We start from the raw sequence: 19,775 nt of genomic DNA, 5'->3' as shown, positions 1-19,775 counted from the left end.
AATGATACGCAGCGTGCTGGTAAGTATCCAACACGACGAGTCCACCCACACTAAATGTCCTCTGGCCTTCGCATCCTGAGACAGAATGTCAGCTCAGCTTGACCTCGGCTCGGAGGCACGGCGTGCTCGCTGAAGTGTCTCCGCGGCGAAGTAACCGACACTCAGACGAGCTCTCGCTTAGCGAAGACAGGGGTCATCAGAGGTCAGGACAACAGCTCCTCTAGGGGTAAACAACAACCTTGCTCCAGGTCTCCTCATTACCAGCGGCTGTCACTTCCAAACGTGAGCGTACAGTTAGATAACATCTCATTAACAGATGATTAGAAACAGGCTCATTTACAAGCAGGGATACATCATTCAGATGAGGACGGAGAAGATTGAGATATCGGCCCGGAGAATGTGACGAGATATCCGGGCTAATAAACAATCATTATGGAATTAAGTAACATTTTCTAAATAGGCTTGATAGCTCAAAATAGTTCAGGAAAACAGCCTACACAAGCACTTTTGTATTTCCCCAGGTTGTATGGTTGAACTCAGTCAACTGACAATTACGCCAGAAATAGATCCGATATATCTCTCTCCATTGTGCCGGTAGCTCTCTTCAGTACACACACTATATCGTCCTTGTTGGTGAGAAGCTGACGGCAAACTTCCCAATGATTGGATTAGCTTCTTCTCCCAAGTCGACTCCGTTACAAACTTTATCTCAAGAGTGAAAACTGTGTGAGAGTCTGCAAACAAACTGAGTCCGGCCTCTGGGCCCGGTCTCATTTTAAGGTTGAAGAGATTCACAGCAACAACAATAAGCAGTGTACCTTTACTCAGAATCAGAATCAGAATCAGAATTCTGATTCCACAGTCAATTGTATCTGGATTATTACGGCACTAATATAAATACACTTGAGCTGTTTTCAATCTAAATGCCTCATGCTGCTGCAAAGACAATTTAATTTACAACCTCCAGCTAATGGAGACATGTTGTGGTGTCCACATATCTCAAGGAGACAGAAGACACATCAGGGAGACGTGAGGGACTGTTTTCTATGCCCTGGGATGTGTCAGGGAGATATTCACTTTTTACAGTGCACAACTTCCACAGCAAATTCAAGAAAATACCATTTTTTCAGTATTATGCAAATTTCTACCAAAATAGTTCCTGCTATGCTTTTCTTCACATTTCAGACCACAAGATGAAACAGAGGAGAAAAGCAGAATGACGCTCAGCAGGGCGCATACCTCCTCCAACGCCCAACAGTCCAATTATATTCTATCAATCCTCACCAAACGGCACACGCTCACACATATCACTCCTTTAGATATGAATGATTGTCAGTGGCTCTGCTTCTCACTGGATTTATAACTTCAGTAAACATTTTCAAAAAAGTTCAATCTCAGGTCTTCTTCTTAACAGCATGATGTTAATTTTGTAAATGATGGTCCGACTTAGGGGCATGGATAACGTATTGATGAAGGTCGCTGAGGATGACCTCAAGTTCCCACTTAGGCTCCACCCCCTGCTCCTCCAAATATGAGCTGTGTCTCAAGTCAGGGGGCTGCATCCTTCAGGAGGTTTTCACGGCCGAGGATGGATGCAGCCGGACCGGAATGAGACAGTCTGGTCTTCAGCTTGACCTTAACTCACAGTGGTTGCCTAGCAACAGAGCCAAGGATGAGAAAAGTCTTTGCTTGATAAAAAAAAAAACTCAGCTTAAAATTTGTTTTCTTTAAAATGTATGAGCAGTTTGGTTGAGTTTTTTACATTTAAAAATAAAATCCAAAAATGTATACGCCTCGCTGCTGCCATTAACTCGATGAAAAACAGTTGGAGGACTTATTTTGATGAGGTTTCGAGGTTGGGGGTTGTCTATTCGTGCCACTGTGACACATCTGTCTTCAAATTCAACCTCCAAAGTAATCAGCCTCTGAATTGAAACACAGCTATGGTTTCATAAAAAAAAGATAGTGCTGGACAAAACACAGCAGCTCAGAAAACAGTGTGTATCTGATGTGACATCTTCCCCAGTGAAACCTCATCTATTCTGACTTTTACATTTGTTGCTGGAGATTAAAGCGTCCACTTTGTTTTTGGATGATTCCCATGAAGCATCTTTAATAACATCCACTGACAATACCTCCTGGCACACCACAGTGACAATCTCCTGAGTCCACCCAGGACAGCAGAGGGATTGGATAATTAGCACATTCAGGCCTATGATTCCTCTTCTCAAATGAGACCTAAGTGGGTGTGAAGTCTCGTGGGTGACCAAAGTAAGGAGAAAGTTTTTTTTTTCCCCATGTCATTTTGCTTGCTGCAGCTTCTTGCCCTTGAGCGATTGTGTAGCCGAGATGCTGGCATTTGTCAGCACAACGTCACTAAATAGGACAGAGAGGAGGAAGGAGAGACAACAGGATGGGAGACGATGAACCTCAGCATTATTTGAACAGGAGGGAGGGAGGTGTACAGAGTCAAAAGGGTGAGAGGGACATGAACTGTGTGGGTGGCGTACCTACACAATTGTGTGTGGGTTCATCACAACACATCTAGTAGATTTTCCTGACGATGAGACATGAGAGGAATTGAACCTCTGACACCAACTGATAGGAACAGAGGGAAAATAAGATTGCGTGAATGAGGAGGAGGAGGAGCCGGAGGCAGGAGACGATTCTGAAGGAGTAATAACGGCGACTCCAGGGAATTAAATCCAAGCTTTATGTCTCCATTAATCACTCCTCGTGGTTCTGGTTAAATGAGAACGAGGTGTGATGACCTGCCCGCAGACAATCACCTGACCACATCCTACATGTCGTTCAATAATGTGTAAAATGTTGATAGAAGCGCCCCATAAAACAGCCTTATGGAGACTTAATGCCACCTACACAGAGTCTTTTAAGCTAAACCCTTGTCTGACTGAGGAGCCCTGTAATGCAAAATGGCAGAAACAATGCCAACCACTTATATAAAAGCCGTGCACAACAGCAGCTTGTGCACAAATATGGCAATCGCTAAGACTGGCAGGAACCCTCTGGAGCGTCTTTTGTCTTGATAATTGGCTTCGTCACCAGAGCGGTCCGGTCTCTCCGCTGAGCTGCTCATCAGCATCTGCATCAGGGGCTTACTCTTTGTTTCAAAGTCATCTGGTCAAGATGCATTTCAAAGGCTTTAATTTGCTCCGTTGGCGTCGGGCTTTGAAATCTGTTGTTTCTGCCTCACTAAAGCCGGGAGAGCGGAAATCTGAAAAGTGGGAAATTAAGCAAATAGGTTTAGTTCCCGCAGAGAGATCAACTTCTGTGGAAACTAATCACAATGAGCAGCGGCTGACGTCCGTCTCCTCCTGGTGGGAGGAGACGGACTGAGACGGGTCACAACCGCTGTCACATCTGTAACACTGTGATTCTGTCCTCCTCTTCTCTGCCCTTGTTTCCCTGCTAACAAGTAAAAGAGCGGCTGTCACTCTGAGTGGAGCTCTGAGTTGACAGACAGGGCTGAACAAATGAATCCAACAAGCCGCTCTGCAGTGTGAGCGACTGCGTGTCATTGGAATGTAATTAAGAATAACGTGAGCATGGAAATCCCCGTGTGTGTATGTGTCTCCTTCGGTTTTTTCCTTATGCTCCTGTATGAGCCATTATGACAAGCAGCTGGAAATGGTTGCTTTACTTTCAGGTAGCACAAAAGCTCAACAGACACCTGTTGCCAAGATTATACGAAAGGTTTTTTTCTTATTTATAATCACAATCTGAGCTGACACTGCACCTTTTAAAGTAGACAACACTGGGTCAGATAAAATGTCATGAAGGAAATAAACCAGTGCAGAAATGAATCAAATATTTAAAGATTTAACTGACATTGAATTCTAATTTATTGCTACAAAGTACACCAAATATCTCAAGTAAAAATAGGACAAAAATAATGTATTTTTAATAGAAGATCAAGAAGGGAGTAGAATGTGATGCAGTTGAATTGCATTATTTCTGTCAGATGTATGTAGATACTATCAACACTAAGAAACTGCCAGTACATTATTCAAAATTAATATATCACAATCTCCAGTTTGGGCTTGAACAGAATACAATCTACTTCAAGTGGTACAGTTCCTCTTACACTGTACTCACTATCAAAAATTAGGACATCAGAAGATTTCCTACGGCTCTCGGTGAACCGCTCCCAAGTGTATCTGACAATCTGTGTTTTGAACCAGCGAGTCGTTCTCTCTGCAGAGGACTCGGAGAAGGGACGTCACTATCGGGACGATCACAATCTGTGACACGCAATGTTGTCAACCATCCTGCAGAACGTGTGAGGTGTTACAGTTATGTGAGATCTAAAAACACCACTTCTCTGTGTGTGTGCGTGGTGTCAGTGTGTTTCTAAGTTAGCAGAGCATCATGTAACTCCCACTCTATTCCATATTTTACACGGCTCAGTCATGACTCCATTTACCATGCAGGGAAAAACCAGCCCCATCAAACCCAGAGTGCACAGATGAATACTGATGAGTTTCTGTAAAAACTGAGAAGATAACGTTTGAGCAAAGAAACAGGTTCTTCCTCAAGACTTGAGAATTAGTTCCCCTTCATTTTTCTGAATATTTGGAGCATTAACATATTCGGCACTAATAATTCAGGTTTAATTGTGTCAGAGGAGATGAGGAAGATGCCTGGTGGGTTTGCCTGCCTTTCCCCCCCACCCCATCCAGAAACCAGGACTGCAGGCATGAAGAAGTGACACTGATGGATGGTGGCGGATAACACCCGTGACAAAGTGCAGTGTGAAGTGTAAATCTGCGTTTTGTTGTCTGTATGATTGGTGACTGTGTGGCTGCTTGTCAGTGGTGGCCATTACTGGCTCCATCCACTCAGCCCCTGACAGCTACTGTTCCTCTCCACGCTAATACTCATCTGCATTCATTGGGATAGACCCGCCAGAGAGACAGAAAAAGATGGAAGGGATAGTGTTTGTGTGTGTGCTTGTGTGTGTGTCAGAGTATCATGCCTCTCTCCATGTCTGCCTTTCACTACGCATATGCATGTGTGGGGGTGTTGTGTGTTTGTGCCACGAGTGAGAAACACAGTATAGCTAAAACGGGAGCTTCTCCTTGACGTGTGGGTGAAGTTAACACTCGCTGACGTGCATTTCATTGACCTCAAAACTGGCAGTGATCAACGTGGTGCTCAGAGATAAAAGCACATGATGTTTATCACTCATGAGGATCAAGTTTGAATCCAGCCCGATAGCCCCTTTGCTTTAAGTCACCCCCCTGCCCGTCCTGCCACACTCTACTGTCACTGTCTAACAAAGAAGAAATGCACAATATGGACACGCTGCTTGGAAACTACTAAACTACTACAGAGGGTGGATTGCTTGTTTTTTGGTTGAGTGCTGCGTTAAGTGAAAAGTACCAGTAGTAAGGTAAAAGCTATTCCACACTTACATTGTTTGACTGAAAAATTAAACAACCAATTGACCAAAATAAGTCTAAACAAGAGAGGCCGTCTCAGTCCAGATCAATCTGAACCATGGTTCTGTTAAACACTTTTTATGGACAGCATTAAACAATAGAAGAAGAAAAGGAAGCACTGCATTACTTTAAATTCTTTGCCTCCAAAGATATGTTTGATTACAGGGATGCTCATCATTTGCTTGCATTCTTAAGTGTCAAGTACTGCACCTGAAGTTGGTGGTAATACCACATTGATATTACATCAGCAACTACAGTTTATTACTAGTTTATAACAACTAGTTTATTCACTTTCTCCAGTCAGAAATAAAACATCAGACTCAGCCTCTTCAAAACCCAATCAATGTCAGTTATAGGCAGACGCAGCCAGCAGAGGTGATGACAGGACGCATGTGTGAAGAAAGTGTTTAGTTCGCTCCCAAAATAAAAATGTGAAAACGAAAACTAATCAAATGTAAACACTGAATGAATCTCGGTTCAGACTTTCTTGTGTCTTGGTTGTTCACAACCCACGTCAAATGCAGTCAGTAATTTCTTCCAGTAAGTATTTTTGTGCTAATTGAGTCTAATTTTGTCAGTAATCAAAACATCCCAAAGTCAGGACCTCATTATTGCCTCGACATAATTATTGCCTTGCATCTAAAGCCTGAGGTTGACGGTCATAATGACAGAGTTTGTAAACATCATGCAATTACACACCAATACATAAACCACCATTTTTCCGCATGGTGGAAACCTTGACAGAGAAGTGGCCCAGCAATGACCTTTATCATTTACCAAGCTGCAAACAAACAGGCCTGCTGTGGACTCTTAGCAGCAGACCACAGACAGACCAGTCATTTCTCAGCCTCAGTGATATCACAACTGGAAACCCTCAGTTGCAGCAGAATCCATCGTTACTGACTCGCCGAGCTAAAGGGCAGTGGCCTCTTCTTGCCTTTTCTCTCCCCCTCAATATTTCTATCTCAAACATCCCTTCGACCCCTCCTCTCCCGCTTTTCTTTCATCTATCACATTTTCTGCCCCTCAGAGACCTTTCACAGAGCCACACAATCCCATCAGTCGGTAACGCGGCGTGTCCGCCGGCCACACAGGAAGCTTTTGATTCCTGTTGGAATGTCCTGAGCTTTGGAAACCGGTCAAACTCCGTTGGACTCAATGTTTGTGTCCAAGCACAAAAGAAAAGCTTAAAATCAATCCAGCATGCACGGTCACTGCTGACAACTTCATCATGTTAATGTGGACAGAGTGTGGCTGAGCCTGACGCTGGGTCAGTGCTCACACGAGCTAACTTCATTGTGAGGAGCAGACTAAACAGGAAATTATGGAAATAAATTGTGGAGAAGAAGTAGTTTCTTACCGAGTTCAGGTCCAGGCTGTTCTGCACCCACTCCTTGGCATCGTTATAATCCTCCATCAACCCCATTATATACAGTGTGTCCAGGGAGTCAATGATGGATGCTCCTCTCAGGCCACCTGCAAAATAGAGTTCAGTTCAGTTAGTGCCTCATCAAACACGTGCTGCTCAGATGCTGTTCCCTTTGCGGAAGATTCTTTATAATGCTGAAACCCGATTTGCAATTACGTCAAATAGTACAGTGAATAATGGGCTGTTATGCAAGTGCAGCTCTTGGAAGGTAGATAAGCTCTCGGATTTAACCCCAAACCTTTTATGTTCTGATTAGCAATGGTAACCTGATAGAATCTGTGATAAAAAAAAGTCAAACATAAAAGTCCCTCACATGCTGAGCTGCTGTAATCAGTGTAGAGATGTTGAATGGTGATACCTAAACCGCTCTGCAAGGCCCAGATGAAACATAACTTCTCACTGAGACCTATGGTATCAGTGAAAAAAGCTTGAACTTGTGAAGAAAGTGGAGTCACGGTGCAATCTGCAATTCTGATTCTCATCATGATATTGAGCCCAGAACAGAGCGATGATGGTGCTCTGTTGTCTTTTAACCTGCCTGAAGAGGATGATCCACCAAAACACAGAACAAGCAACATGATGGTGGAGTAGAGCTCGGCAATATGACAAAAATGTATTAAGATACAAATATAATAAAAAGATAAATTATGTTATTATCTCTTTTAAGACTAAATATTGCTCCTTAGTGAAGATTGTGGTTTTAAAATCTATTAAACACTTAATAAAAGCTAAATGTTTGACAAATCTGAGTAAGAACAATTGTGTTAAACCGTCTCTCTGTGTTTGCACAATGTAAAATCATTATATCAGACTCCTGTTTAATTGTTATTGATTATATTGTAATAATACCTTCCCTATGGAGATTATATTTTCACTCCATTCATTTGTTTGTTTGTCAGTTAGCACGATTATGCAAAACAATAGAGATTGCCATAGAAATTTGGTGGAAAGGAAAGAGACCTTCACATTTTCGGTTTGGATCTGGAACAGGATTCAGGATGAAGATCCAGGTTTAGTGAATTTGAATGTGGTTTTATAAGGGGACTGCTGGGCCTCGGTAGACAGCTGAATTCCATTCTGGTTATGGATGTTGTTTTATATTCTAGTATAAACCTGCCCGAGAAATGTGCCATTTATGAGCATATTTTGTATTATGTTGTGGATAATTTCATTTCAAATTATTTCCTTTATTACGTCTACACATTTCTTTGGGCTTTCAGTCTGTAATGGACTCACCACTTTGATTATACCCCTCCCCACCCACCACCACTCACTGATGTTGCCTGTAGCCTTTGTCATATATCCATTATTCCAAGAAGCCAGACCCATTTGTAGCCATTCATTTTCTTTTCAAAAAAATAAATGGGAAGTGCTGTGGGGTGTTTATCCCATCCTGGTGGTCTTATGAGAGATTTCACAGCCTATTTTCATAAATATATGACCAAATATTATGCAAATGCTGCTGGAATTCACATAGATAGACACAAAGGAATAATAACACACTGTCCTTAATGAATTACTGTTAAAAAGAGTCCAAGGGCAAATTATGGCTGAGAAGTTTAATAATAAGACACTGTGACTAAATAGACGCTGAATCAAACTGCTTGCAGGCGCACGTTGTAGATTATGTGGGAAAAATGCAATAGTGTGGAAACTTGACTTGTTTAAACGAGAAAAGTGATGAAAAACCCTCACGTTCTTCCCTGAGAACAACGTAGCCTGGAGTCGATGGCTGGATCGATCTGATGCAACCACGCAGCAACCTGACACTTTAAAGTCTTTGGTTTTATCTGGAGTTGATGTTGCACCAAAAATGCTAATGATAACCAGACCTTTGGGCAAGAGAACACAAAATGAGGAACTAAAACAAGCATCCTGCTCTGTTGTCTATTATTCTTTCCTGTTAAAACTATGAATGATAAACTGTAGTTTCCCTGAACTGTGCGGATGATTTCAGAATCTTTGAACTTATTTATTTTTTAATTAAAGCCTGATAACGTCACTGTTTGCCATCTCAAAACTGTGTTTTCAGAGCAGTAGGAAATTGTGTTTTCAGCAAAACAAAGCTCCAAATTCTGATTGCAAACATCCTAATGGCATCCAGACTAAGATAACAACTAGATGATGAACACAGTGAAGCATTTAACAGCCAAACAACCAGATGTTTCACTCTGGATTTTGTGGATCAAAAGGTAAAATGTACATTTCAATTGCCACACAATCAGGGAAACATGAAAGCTAAAGAAAACATATTTCTCTTATCTGTGACTCAAACTGCTCGTAGGATCACATTGTTGATAAAACATTTTTTAAATGCAACAGTGGAGATTTGTAAGCAGTAAAAAGTTCATCAAATGACCTTTATAAGGAGTTCATGTTGTGTCAATAGCTTATTAATAATGTTCCCAAGTGGCTGAAAAAAATGCATAGTTGATTAATATATTGTTTGGTCAATGAAATGTCAAATGAAAATAGTGGCTATCATTTCCAAGACTAAATTAAGTCAACAACAAACCTCAGCAAATGTTTCAGATTCTATGTCATAAATGAAAATATAACACATGCACCCGTCCAGTAGACTGAACCAATATATGTGAAACAGAATAAATGTGTCTTATTCAGTCCCTCAGGGGATAATTCAGATGTGCAGTGTTGCTGTAATTTATTTTTCTATGCATCAACAACATCAACATCAAATTTCATAGCCGGTTTCATCCTTAGGTTTTTTATTTTAAATCATTATAGACTCTTTGAGCCGTGTTGTCTGTACAGCTTTTGTTGCTGAACTTACCATGAGATCAGTAAAGACACCAAAGGGAACATGGGGTGAGGATCACTGACTCGCTTTGGATGAAACACTGCGACCATATGCTTATACCTCTGGTGTCTGAGGCAGGGAAACAGGGTTTAAAGCTTTCTCTGCTGGGAAATCACTCATAAAGCTACATTCCAGTGCAACTATTTATTTGGTGGATGTTACCGTGCCACGGCTTCAACTATCCAATATAAATAAAACCACACATTCCCACTCGCTGACAACTCATCGGCAGTGTTTTGCCTGCTGGCAGTTCACCTCATGCAGTCAGGGAGAGGGCAGTGGCAGCCTGAAGCGAGACACGTGTAGTCTAGATAACTCTACAGTACCATCTGCTGAGTTTGTCAGCCATGTTCTGGTACATATGCACTGTCAGATGGATGTTGGTGTATTTGTCAGGGAGACTTCCTGCTTAACAGGAGGAGGAAACTCTGCATATTTACTGAGGTAACTCAAACTCAAATATATGAGAAGGGACTTTTTTAGTTGTTTGCTTACAGAGCAGCCTTATCTCGATTCCATCACAAATAGCTATGGTGACAACTGAGAGGAGGAGTGTAATCAAATATCTAATGCCCTCTGGTTATCCAAGCCCAGAGGTAACTCTCTGTGGCTGCGAGCAAACAGCCCAGTGTGGAAAATTCCTATTGAAAACAGCAGCAAACCTGAGATGATTGATTGATTCTGAGGAGAGACGGAGCAGATCAATCCATCACGGAGCACTCCTTTGGATTCCATGCTCTGAGACCCTATTTATTTCTGCAGCCCTTTGCTACAAATGGAAGGCGCCGTGGGGGATTACTTGAAGACCGGGGCAGTAGGTGTTTTCAATTGTGTATTTTAAAAGACTGATAAGCATGCAAACACTGACATCCACAACAACTCAGGCTCTTTTTCAATTTGCATTTGTGTGCATTATAATGTCCTCAGTGCAGTTAGTATCACACGTAATGGCCAGTTAGGCTGAAAAATAAAAATAAAAATATATTCATAGGCCGAGGATGCATCAGATAGTAACCTAAGCAACAAGGATGAATGGGAAGACCCACATTTTATTGGACATATAACATTGGGCATGATTTGGGGTTTGACAAACTGCTACTATCAGCCCAATCTATGAAAGAAACAGTGAATAAAAAGCTTTGAAAACTCTACAGAATTCCTCAGCCCTTAAATCATTTACCCTAGGATAACTTACGAATAGTCTTATAGAAAACATATAATTTGAGGAGATTTAAATCACACGGACGACCAGGTGGTTGTGCGACTTGGGGAACAAGGCAAGATGATGGATCCAGCACATTGCTTTAGATTACGTTCCCTTGGATTCTTATGGATGTTCCTTTGACCCACATCACCTACGTTTACATTGCTGCAGACCAAGTACACCCACCGATGCTCTGACGGGATCATTTTGGTGTCTGATACCACGGGACACCGTCATAGGTCCTGTGGATTCCACGCCTCATTGGGTTAGTAATGTTGTGGTTTGTACAACACAGCTGGTTTTATTGTTGTGGCTGATCGGTAAATGTGTGTGTCGGCGAGAAGAGAACATGGAAAGCCATTAGTGGGACATTGGCGGTTGGATGTTCATTCATCATGGCCGTCACAGGCCAGTCAGCGTTGGTCTGGGGGGGGGGTTACATGAGACAGCCTGAGTCCACATGATCAATCACTCACTGCTTCCTGTTTGTGTATCTTGACACTTTTTCTCTTACATGCCGGTTGTTTTTGTTTTTTTACTAAAGGATCCGAAAGGCGGAGGTGGATGAGATCTTTTCAGAAACTAATGTTTTATTTTGTTGCTCCCTGGACGCTTCAAATCCAAATCGATTCACACACCTACGAAAGCATGTAAACTTTGCAAACACCTGATAATGACGGGAGATACAGCAACAGCCATAATGTTTAGAAGAAGTTTTGACCTACCAGATATATGGAAATACTTTCTCATTACTGGGCACAAAAGTCCTGTATCCATTTGGTTCTAAACAGCTGCTCAGGATTCAGAACGTAGATAGAAAAAACTACCAGCGAGGCCCAATTTGCCAGTGCACAAAAAAACCACAATATTCTGACTTCACCTCTGCTGCTGCATTCTAAAGGAAACACAGCACGATATTGCTGGACTCACATTCTGTTTCCCTTTTCTCCTCAACATAACCATACTCACTACATCTGATGTATATGTATCACGACAATTACCCGTTGATAAAATGCCCCCGGGGGGGCCGGTTCAACGGCAACATTTCCTCTTTAATTTCATTTAACCAGTGTATAGTGGACCATGTGCATACATAATTAATGCTGGGATTCCTGAAATGCCATCCGATGTTCATTGTAAATTCCACCGACTATACGAAGTTCAATGTAGTTAACCAGACGAGAAGGATCAGATTTTCAGAGCGGGAGTCTTTTAATACTCCCACAGGAAAACTGGAGTTAAAGGAGAGTAGCAAGCCTCTCATTTCAGCGTGTGAGTCATGGCACAAACAGACAAAGGCATGAAATATTAAAGATGTGGTCAATAAGTCGCCCGGTTATTCCTGTTCACCCTGTCATCAAAGTGAAGCCAATTGATCCAGACGCAGAGATTCACACTAATTACACTGTCCCTGTTACCAACGGTTGCCGGTGTCCAATTATCAATCGCCAGGGCAACGACGATCTTGTTAGCGCTAATGCTACCTGGCACCACAGAGACAGGGTTAGCGAGCCGGTTCGCCTGTGTGATGTTAATGATATCTAGCTGTTTGCTATTCGGGTCACATGGTTAGCACTGCAGATAGAGAGCGCTGGGGAGATGACTCGCTAGGTGAGCGGACTGCAGGTGAGAGGATGGACGACGCCCCAATTGTTGGAGAAAAGAAAAGGAGGCTGAGAGGAAGCGAGATTATAGGTTTACTGAGCTGAACATGACAAAGGTAGAAATAAATGGAGAGTGAGAAATGTCAGGGCCGTCAATCAAAGAGGACTTTTCTGAAAAGATTACCAGTACAATGCATAAGTCACCTTGAAGAGCAGAAAGCAGATAAGTCAAGAAATATCAATTGTGGGTGAACAGAAAGGATCAACTCGATGTTAACAAACTAATGATACTTTAACATTTAAAATCAAGCAGACTTTTATTAAAGTTATGTTATCTGCAGCACTGCCAAAGTTGAACCGATCACATTTCCACTGACGGAGAAAGATGTTTGGGTTCGTTACAGCCGACAATCAGAGACTCTCCTCGCAAGAACAACAGCAGAAAATTCATCTCAGCAAATTGTGCATAACGACATATGTTTTTGTTAATGACTCCTGTCTGTTGGAAGCGGACAAGTAAGCAGAGTCAAGCTGTTACAGACTCTAGAGTCAGTCTGCATAAGATCGGAGAGCCCAACAAAACATGAGCCAAAGCAGAGAGATGTCTGATTCTTGTAACCATGACTACGGTGATTTCTCAATTCTAACCCAGAGGTTTTTGTAATTAGCATGCTGCCCCACAACCTGAACAAAGTTGTACTTAAAAACCAAACCACATGTTTTTGTATCCTTAACAAAGTAGTTATTGTATAAAGTTAGTTGTTATCATGATTAGTCAGGTTGTCTTTGTGCCTGAACCTGACAGAAACTTAACCATAGTGTTAATAGTTGATTTTTTCAGATGACAGGTGTCAGATCAGATGAATTGTACTGTATGTGTCTGTCTGGACCTATAAACTATGTATTTTGTCTTTTAATCGAGAAGAGATCACCCCAATTTGACATATGATGGTAGTGAGGATTATTCAGTCGCAAAACTAATTTAGTTTTGACGACACAGAAAAGAATAATGTTGTTATTTGACCTCCACAGTGTGGTGTGGTTAGTCAACGTGCTGTTTTTCTTGATAACTTATTAGCATAAAGCAACACATTTCAAGCCATGATTTCTTGCACTGCAATGTGAATATTAATAATAATAATATTTAATAAAAACAATTTATCACAAATGTTGACATATCCAATTTAGGAGGTGATACAGCAGATCAGTCGAGGCAGATTCTCTTTCATTAGTACCTCTGCTGTACCTCACCCTCTCTCTTGATGTGAGAGGGCTCATAGATTTTTGTTTCCAATGTTCCCAAAGGTTTAAAAGCTGACTGTCAGAGCAGCTGCTAATAAGACGACCCAGAAAGTGTAGGTAACGATTGCCAGGTAAAAAGATGTCTGGCTGTCTTTAAAGTTCGCTAAATTTGGCATAAAGGTTTTCTAGCAATTATAGCCTCTATTTCACAGTTTCTACTTCCTTTATAAATCAACCGTCTTATTCCACAGGTTTACATGTGACATGCCCTCGCAGTAATGGAGGCCTTCTTGCTTCTGACTCCACCCTGATTTGTTAATACAGAGCTTCAGCTTCTTGTCTATTGCAGGCATCCAAACAAATCCTAAAGTTTTCAGACTGCAGGGCCCAAACAGCTTGAATAGATAAGTAAGTAAACACTGAGATTATCTACAGTCAGAGGGAACTTGCACTAAGACCTTCTTCTGCAGCTGCAGATATAAGATCCTTATTACAGATCCCATCATGTCCTTACTACAAGATGTAAGTGCAGTAAACTAATCCCACTGATTATCACTCACTTCCATTTACTTCACAGTACACGGGGGTGTACATGGGGCTCATTAGACGTGGATTCTTTTCAATCAAGACTTGACTTTGTTCTCTTTGCATTGGACTATTTGTGCCTGTAACGTATTACACATCTTCAAGTCAACCGTCGAGAAGATCGACTCTCAAGTGGTACTGCACACTGAGTGGAGGAAGGAAGAGTGCAACGGATTCTGAAACAGATCACTCAGCGCCCAGCCATGAAATGTTTCTGCAAACAAGAACAGGAGCTGTGTTTGAAGAGAGTTTGGATGAGACGACTGCCACAGAGACGGTTAGAAGAAGACTGTTTACTGAGACGCAGTGTTTAGATCATGAGGCTACGGAAAGCTGACCCTGCTTCACGGAGAATGCATAGCTGTGTTGTGTATGAGACATTGATGTAGCACCCCTGTCCCGACGAGAGCAGTGGGAGATAAAGAAGGTGGGACGACTCAGAAAACAGCCCCGGCTCTCAGGGAAGAGAAATCTCACCAGATAACTGCTGGACCAGTGACTTGTGTCCCGGGCTGTTATGAAGTCATACTCCCCTTGAGCTTTGCCAGTGAAGAATTACATTTATACATGAATGTCCCAGATCATGAATCAGATAGTAAAATAAATTTTCAACAACTTAATGCATGTGGTGTTGATTGAATACATTACAAACATAATTAGATACCAATTAGGAACATTGTCTAATTTATGACAGATTTCAATTTCAAGGGGGAAGCTTCTGATTGACATTTTTCCCGCCCCTTTCTGTGACATCAACCCATGAAAACATGTGATTTCAGTCACAAAATGTCCATGGTGACTGATAGTATAATTCCTGGTGACTAGATTTTGTTGGAACAGCAAATAAAGAGACTGAAGCTCAGGTGTCCCAGATTACCCAAATCTTTACCTTAGTGATCTATGACTCATCATACCATCCACCTGCTTTCCCTGGTCACCGTTTTTATTGGGTTTAAATAGTTTTATATTTTAATTTGAGGACAAATTTGTTTTCCTTTATAGCTGAGATTCAATTACTGACCTTGGAAACAGCAGTTGTGACAAAATCTCACCGAAAACGTTCATTTTCTGGAGCTTTCAGTCATGATATGATGAAATAACTGAAAAACCTAGTTAAGTCTTTTGCTCTGTTATATTCTATATTATTCTACTCTTCAGTTGTTCCTATAATACCTCAGTGATGTCATGTATAATATGATAGGATTGCAGACTGTCGTTTGAAAAAGATCATTTTGTAAAAACTCAGAACTGAATGCTTGAAAACAAACATGTATGCTGTGGATACATCTGTATAAGACTGCTGTGCTACCATGGATACCAGCGCTGTGCAGATATATCTCCTGCTTAGCATGTGAGTACATTATCTACCAAAACAAATATATCACACTGCACAACTGGTTAGTTCCCAGAACGGGCCACATGGACAAAATTAGAGGAAACTATTTCTGATTGGATCTCATCCTCTCTCGCCCCCACACATCCCTCTCTTCTTCCCGCTCTCTCCCTCCATTTTCACCATTACGGTAATCACACAGTTGAACTCCCCCAACCAAAGGACTCACATCTAATGGTGCTTTGTGCCTTTCAGTGTCATAGCACTTGCTTGGCAAGACAGAGGAAGGGGGAGAGAATTGATAGATCAAGGCAGATTAGAGCCAGAGTCAAAATGAATTTCTTCCATTATGAGGTCTGACGAAGAGGGGGGAGGAAGAGTAGACAGAGCCAGAGGCCTCAGCTGGAATCATTTATCTTATCAGTGTTTGGTCTCCATGGGTTGCACTGGACAGCTGATGAATACTTGTCAGAGAAAAACGGTATCAGACTCAGATTGACGTCTGAACTACTATGAGATTTATTGTGCTGTTTAAAGGGAAGTCTCTTGATCGGCTTAACAAGACCAGGTCAAAACTGAAGATGCTAACTGTTGCTAGATGACTTTTAACATCTATCATTTTCATGACATTATTGTTTTTTGTCTAGTGTGAGATAGTTTCTGCCCTTTATCTCTTTGCTCTTACTCTCAGTAGTCAAACATTAGAATATAGCCAATTTTCAAATAAAGCTGATTAGAAATTCTCACTTATAGGGGTTAATCTGCTGGTCAGACCAGCTTAAAATAACACTGGCAAAGGATTCTTTTTTCCAGTATTGGTAGCTTGGTAATACATTTAAAATCTATTTATTTTTAAGTTAAGTGTGTTTTCACAGTTTGCTGAATTAATTACATTTTCTGTCTGTTTGTTAGTTAGACTTACACACAAAAAAATATACTCAACCAATGAAATTGTGGACGAAAGGAAGAACATGTCACATGTTGGAGCAGATTCAATGGGTTGATGGTATAGAAGAGTATGTACTCTGCATCTTTCTACTGTTTAGTGCGGCTATTTTTGGATGCATTATGGCTAATGAGATGACAATCATAATCTAATGATATTTGAGATTTGCCTTCAACAAGGAATATCAATAAACTACCAGAGTGTCAGAAACTAAGCAGCCGATCCACACACCTTTACACACATATTAATCTAATCAGAAATGAATGTGAAACGCACAGTGTCCAGAGATGATTAGAAGGGCTCCAGACTTTGAGCGCTACACACGTCAATCTAATTGCAGGAATCTAATTTGCCGCTCTGGGAGTGCGTGGCGTGTCAGTGCGGGCGCCGATATGACAGCCTCTCAGATGAGATTACACACCACACACAGTGTTATTGAACCCTCGCCTCTCCCATCTCCCAGAAGCCCCTCTGTTGCATTGATCAACACACACACGCCAACACACTATGAGGGGGATCGTACATCTGATGCTCCGTCAACCCACAAAAACTGATTGGACACGACAGCTAAAGCTAGTGGCTCTGATGAGGCAGTTGATAAAGACACTGAGCCGTGGCACCGCAGCAACAAAACGCAGCCGGTCGGGAGGTCAACTTAAATCCAGAAAGTAAACAAACAGAAAAAGTAAAGAATATCCCCAGAATTTAGTAGAAACCTTTCGCCGGATGGGTGAGCAAGGTTTAAGAATGTATTAAACGTTCTGTCTCCGGCTCCACGTGTAACCTTGATAGAAATCTACCTTGCAAGTTTAATCTCCGATTTCCACCGAGGATAAGACAAGGCAACGCTTCCCACCCTGCCTGCCAGACTTTATCTCATCTGAATGGAGCTTTATGGCTCACTAGTTGTGCACTGAAAGATGCGCAGCCCAGCCAATTTAGGAAAGCTATAATAACCTGTTGACAAAGAGCACCCTTCAGCTGGAGAAATTAAACCAGCCATCTTAAAAGAGCAGCCGCTCCGCATCATTTGTGCAGCCCCGCGGGCATTTAGAGGAAGGGGGGGGGGGGGGACCTGGGGTTAGCGAGGTGTGTGTGCTACGTACGTTATACGTGTGTGTGTGTGTGTTCGCTTTTTGTTCATATGAATGTGGTATTTTGTTCATCCAGTTAGCAATTCGTCTAGCGGACAGTTCAACTTTGTCAGGTTATATCAGGCAGCAAAGCAATAATCATAGCTTCTGGCATTTGTGGTTAAACGAAACTGCAGGAACATTAAAAAATGAAGATTTTAATTAAGTGAAAGACATGAACTATGCCACATTTTTTAATCAATCGGGGGAAAAAAATCCATTTAGAGACCACTTGAAAGGTAGTGCATTTTGAAAGGTGCCGCAGCAATTTCACACTCAATTACGGCGCGGATGCAAACTTTCCAAGAATATTTCCTGGAGGAATGTGATTTAGACAAGTTGAAACGCTTGTCCTCTTCACTCAATATCAATTTCCATTTCACTGGTCTGCCCTTCCTCCTGTTATTTTCCAGTGTCACCCTTCTTCAGTTTCCAGAGGCTGTCAGCCCCATGCACAACCCCAACGCCGACTCTGAAGTGGGGCCTAGACTATACGTGCTTGAGTTTTCCCAACCCTCGCGGCAGGATACCACAACAGAGGAAATTTATTTCATGCATTTTTACTTATTCATTTCGTCACCTGCTCCCTCTCTCCTAACCACCACCAGAGGCAGCGTGGAAAACCTGAGCCCCACCTTCATGCTGATAAAACAGGAGATTGTTTTCTTCTCTGCAGGCCTAGAAACAACAGCATGCACACAAAAAGTGTGAAGGTAAAAGTGCATGTGCGCAGGAGCTTTAAAGACACTGCAGGCAGCAGAGGTCAACCTGTGCAGCTGTTAAGTCTTTGCTCCGCACCCAGAGCCAAATGGCTCGAGCCATGATGTTCACTGCAGGAACCAAATGATCTCTGCTCTGTGGGATGCCGGTGTGTGAAGGAGCAAGACAACAAGCTATTGTCTGTTAGGGATCCAGAAAGAAAATAGTCTGAAATGTACACAGGACCGTCTGTTTCCATGCAACACGTAAGGCAATGAGCATAGAGACAAAGAAAGGGGGTGTGAGGCAGAATTCAAGCAGTGGATTGTCACAGAGAGTCCCGGGAGTCTGATGAGTCACAGTGGATCCAGAATTATGAATGAGAAGACGAGTGGTTGCCTCGGCACTTAGAGGAGGAGTTAGTGTGAGACTCTTCGGCTTAGTGAAATATTAAGGCTGAGAGTGTTGACAGGCTGTAATAAGGAAGAGAAAAAAAAAAAAAAAAAGCACTGGGTATAAATAGTCCTCAAAACAAGTGAATGAAACAAAATCTGCTTCCATGAGCTTAAAAGCTTGGCATGGAACGCGTGTGATTAAAACTGCCAAACTCTGATTACTACACACCGAGCGACATGTCTCCCTTTGCAGAGACGTCATCACCAGAGTGACTCCGGGTCCACGTCGATCAGTGAGCACAGATTACATAAACACCGAGGGGACACGGACCAACGCAGTGGAGCAACACAACGGAAGGGTGGAGGGCGGTACGTTTGACCTTGGACCCTTGTATCCATCAGCCGGCGATTGAATCATTACAGTAGAATAGAGTGAAATCCTCGATAATCCTCCTGCTTCATCATACCAGTCTTTTTCATCATTCTGGTTATAATCCCTGCGCAGAGGCTTGATGATGTGTTCATGCCCACTGAGGGACACTTGAAATAATCCGAGAAGGGAAGAGCAGAAATTTGGTGGCGAGGATAATAAAAAAAGATGGATTCCACTTTGAGGTCCACCTGTCTTCTGTTATGAGTTGATGGTGATAGTTTGGATTGAGAGGATAAAGTAGGAAATCATGTCAACGCCTAAGATATGAGATGAGCTCTGCTTCCTTGACTGGCTTTTCTAAACTCTGCTTTTCTCTTGTATCTTTCCTCGATGCAGAAGCAATTGATTCTTATAAACCCACTTGTGATCTCAACACTGCAACACCCCTTACTCAGCCTGATGCCTCTGAGCCCAGTTTGCATGCGCTGTGATCTCCAGGCACTTGCAGCCAGGACCAAACCTGCTCCGACAGCAGGTTCGCCCCCCCGCCCA

The 19,775-nt window shown here is 42.2% G+C and overlaps 1 protein-coding gene across 2 annotated transcripts in view; it reads right to left on the bottom strand.

The window, feature by feature from the left end:
• LOC133014793 (mannosyl-oligosaccharide 1,2-alpha-mannosidase IA) overlaps positions 1–19,775 on the bottom strand; it is a 167,872-nt gene that overhangs the window by 59,415 nt on the left and 88,682 nt on the right. For both annotated transcript variants that reach the window (XM_061082057.1, XM_061082058.1), the window contains exon 3: positions 6,823–6,938. In XM_061082057.1, coding sequence (XP_060938040.1) covers positions 6,823–6,938 — 116 coding nt within the window. The remainder of the gene's footprint in view (positions 1–6,822; positions 6,939–19,775) is intronic.

This window comes from Limanda limanda, chromosome 11 (genome assembly GCF_963576545.1).
Source record: "Limanda limanda chromosome 11, fLimLim1.1, whole genome shotgun sequence".
In the NCBI taxonomy this organism is placed as follows: Eukaryota; Metazoa; Chordata; class Actinopteri; order Pleuronectiformes; family Pleuronectidae; genus Limanda; species Limanda limanda.
Note: the sequence above shows the minus strand (reverse complement) of the source record. Positions and strands in the feature narration are given on the sequence as shown.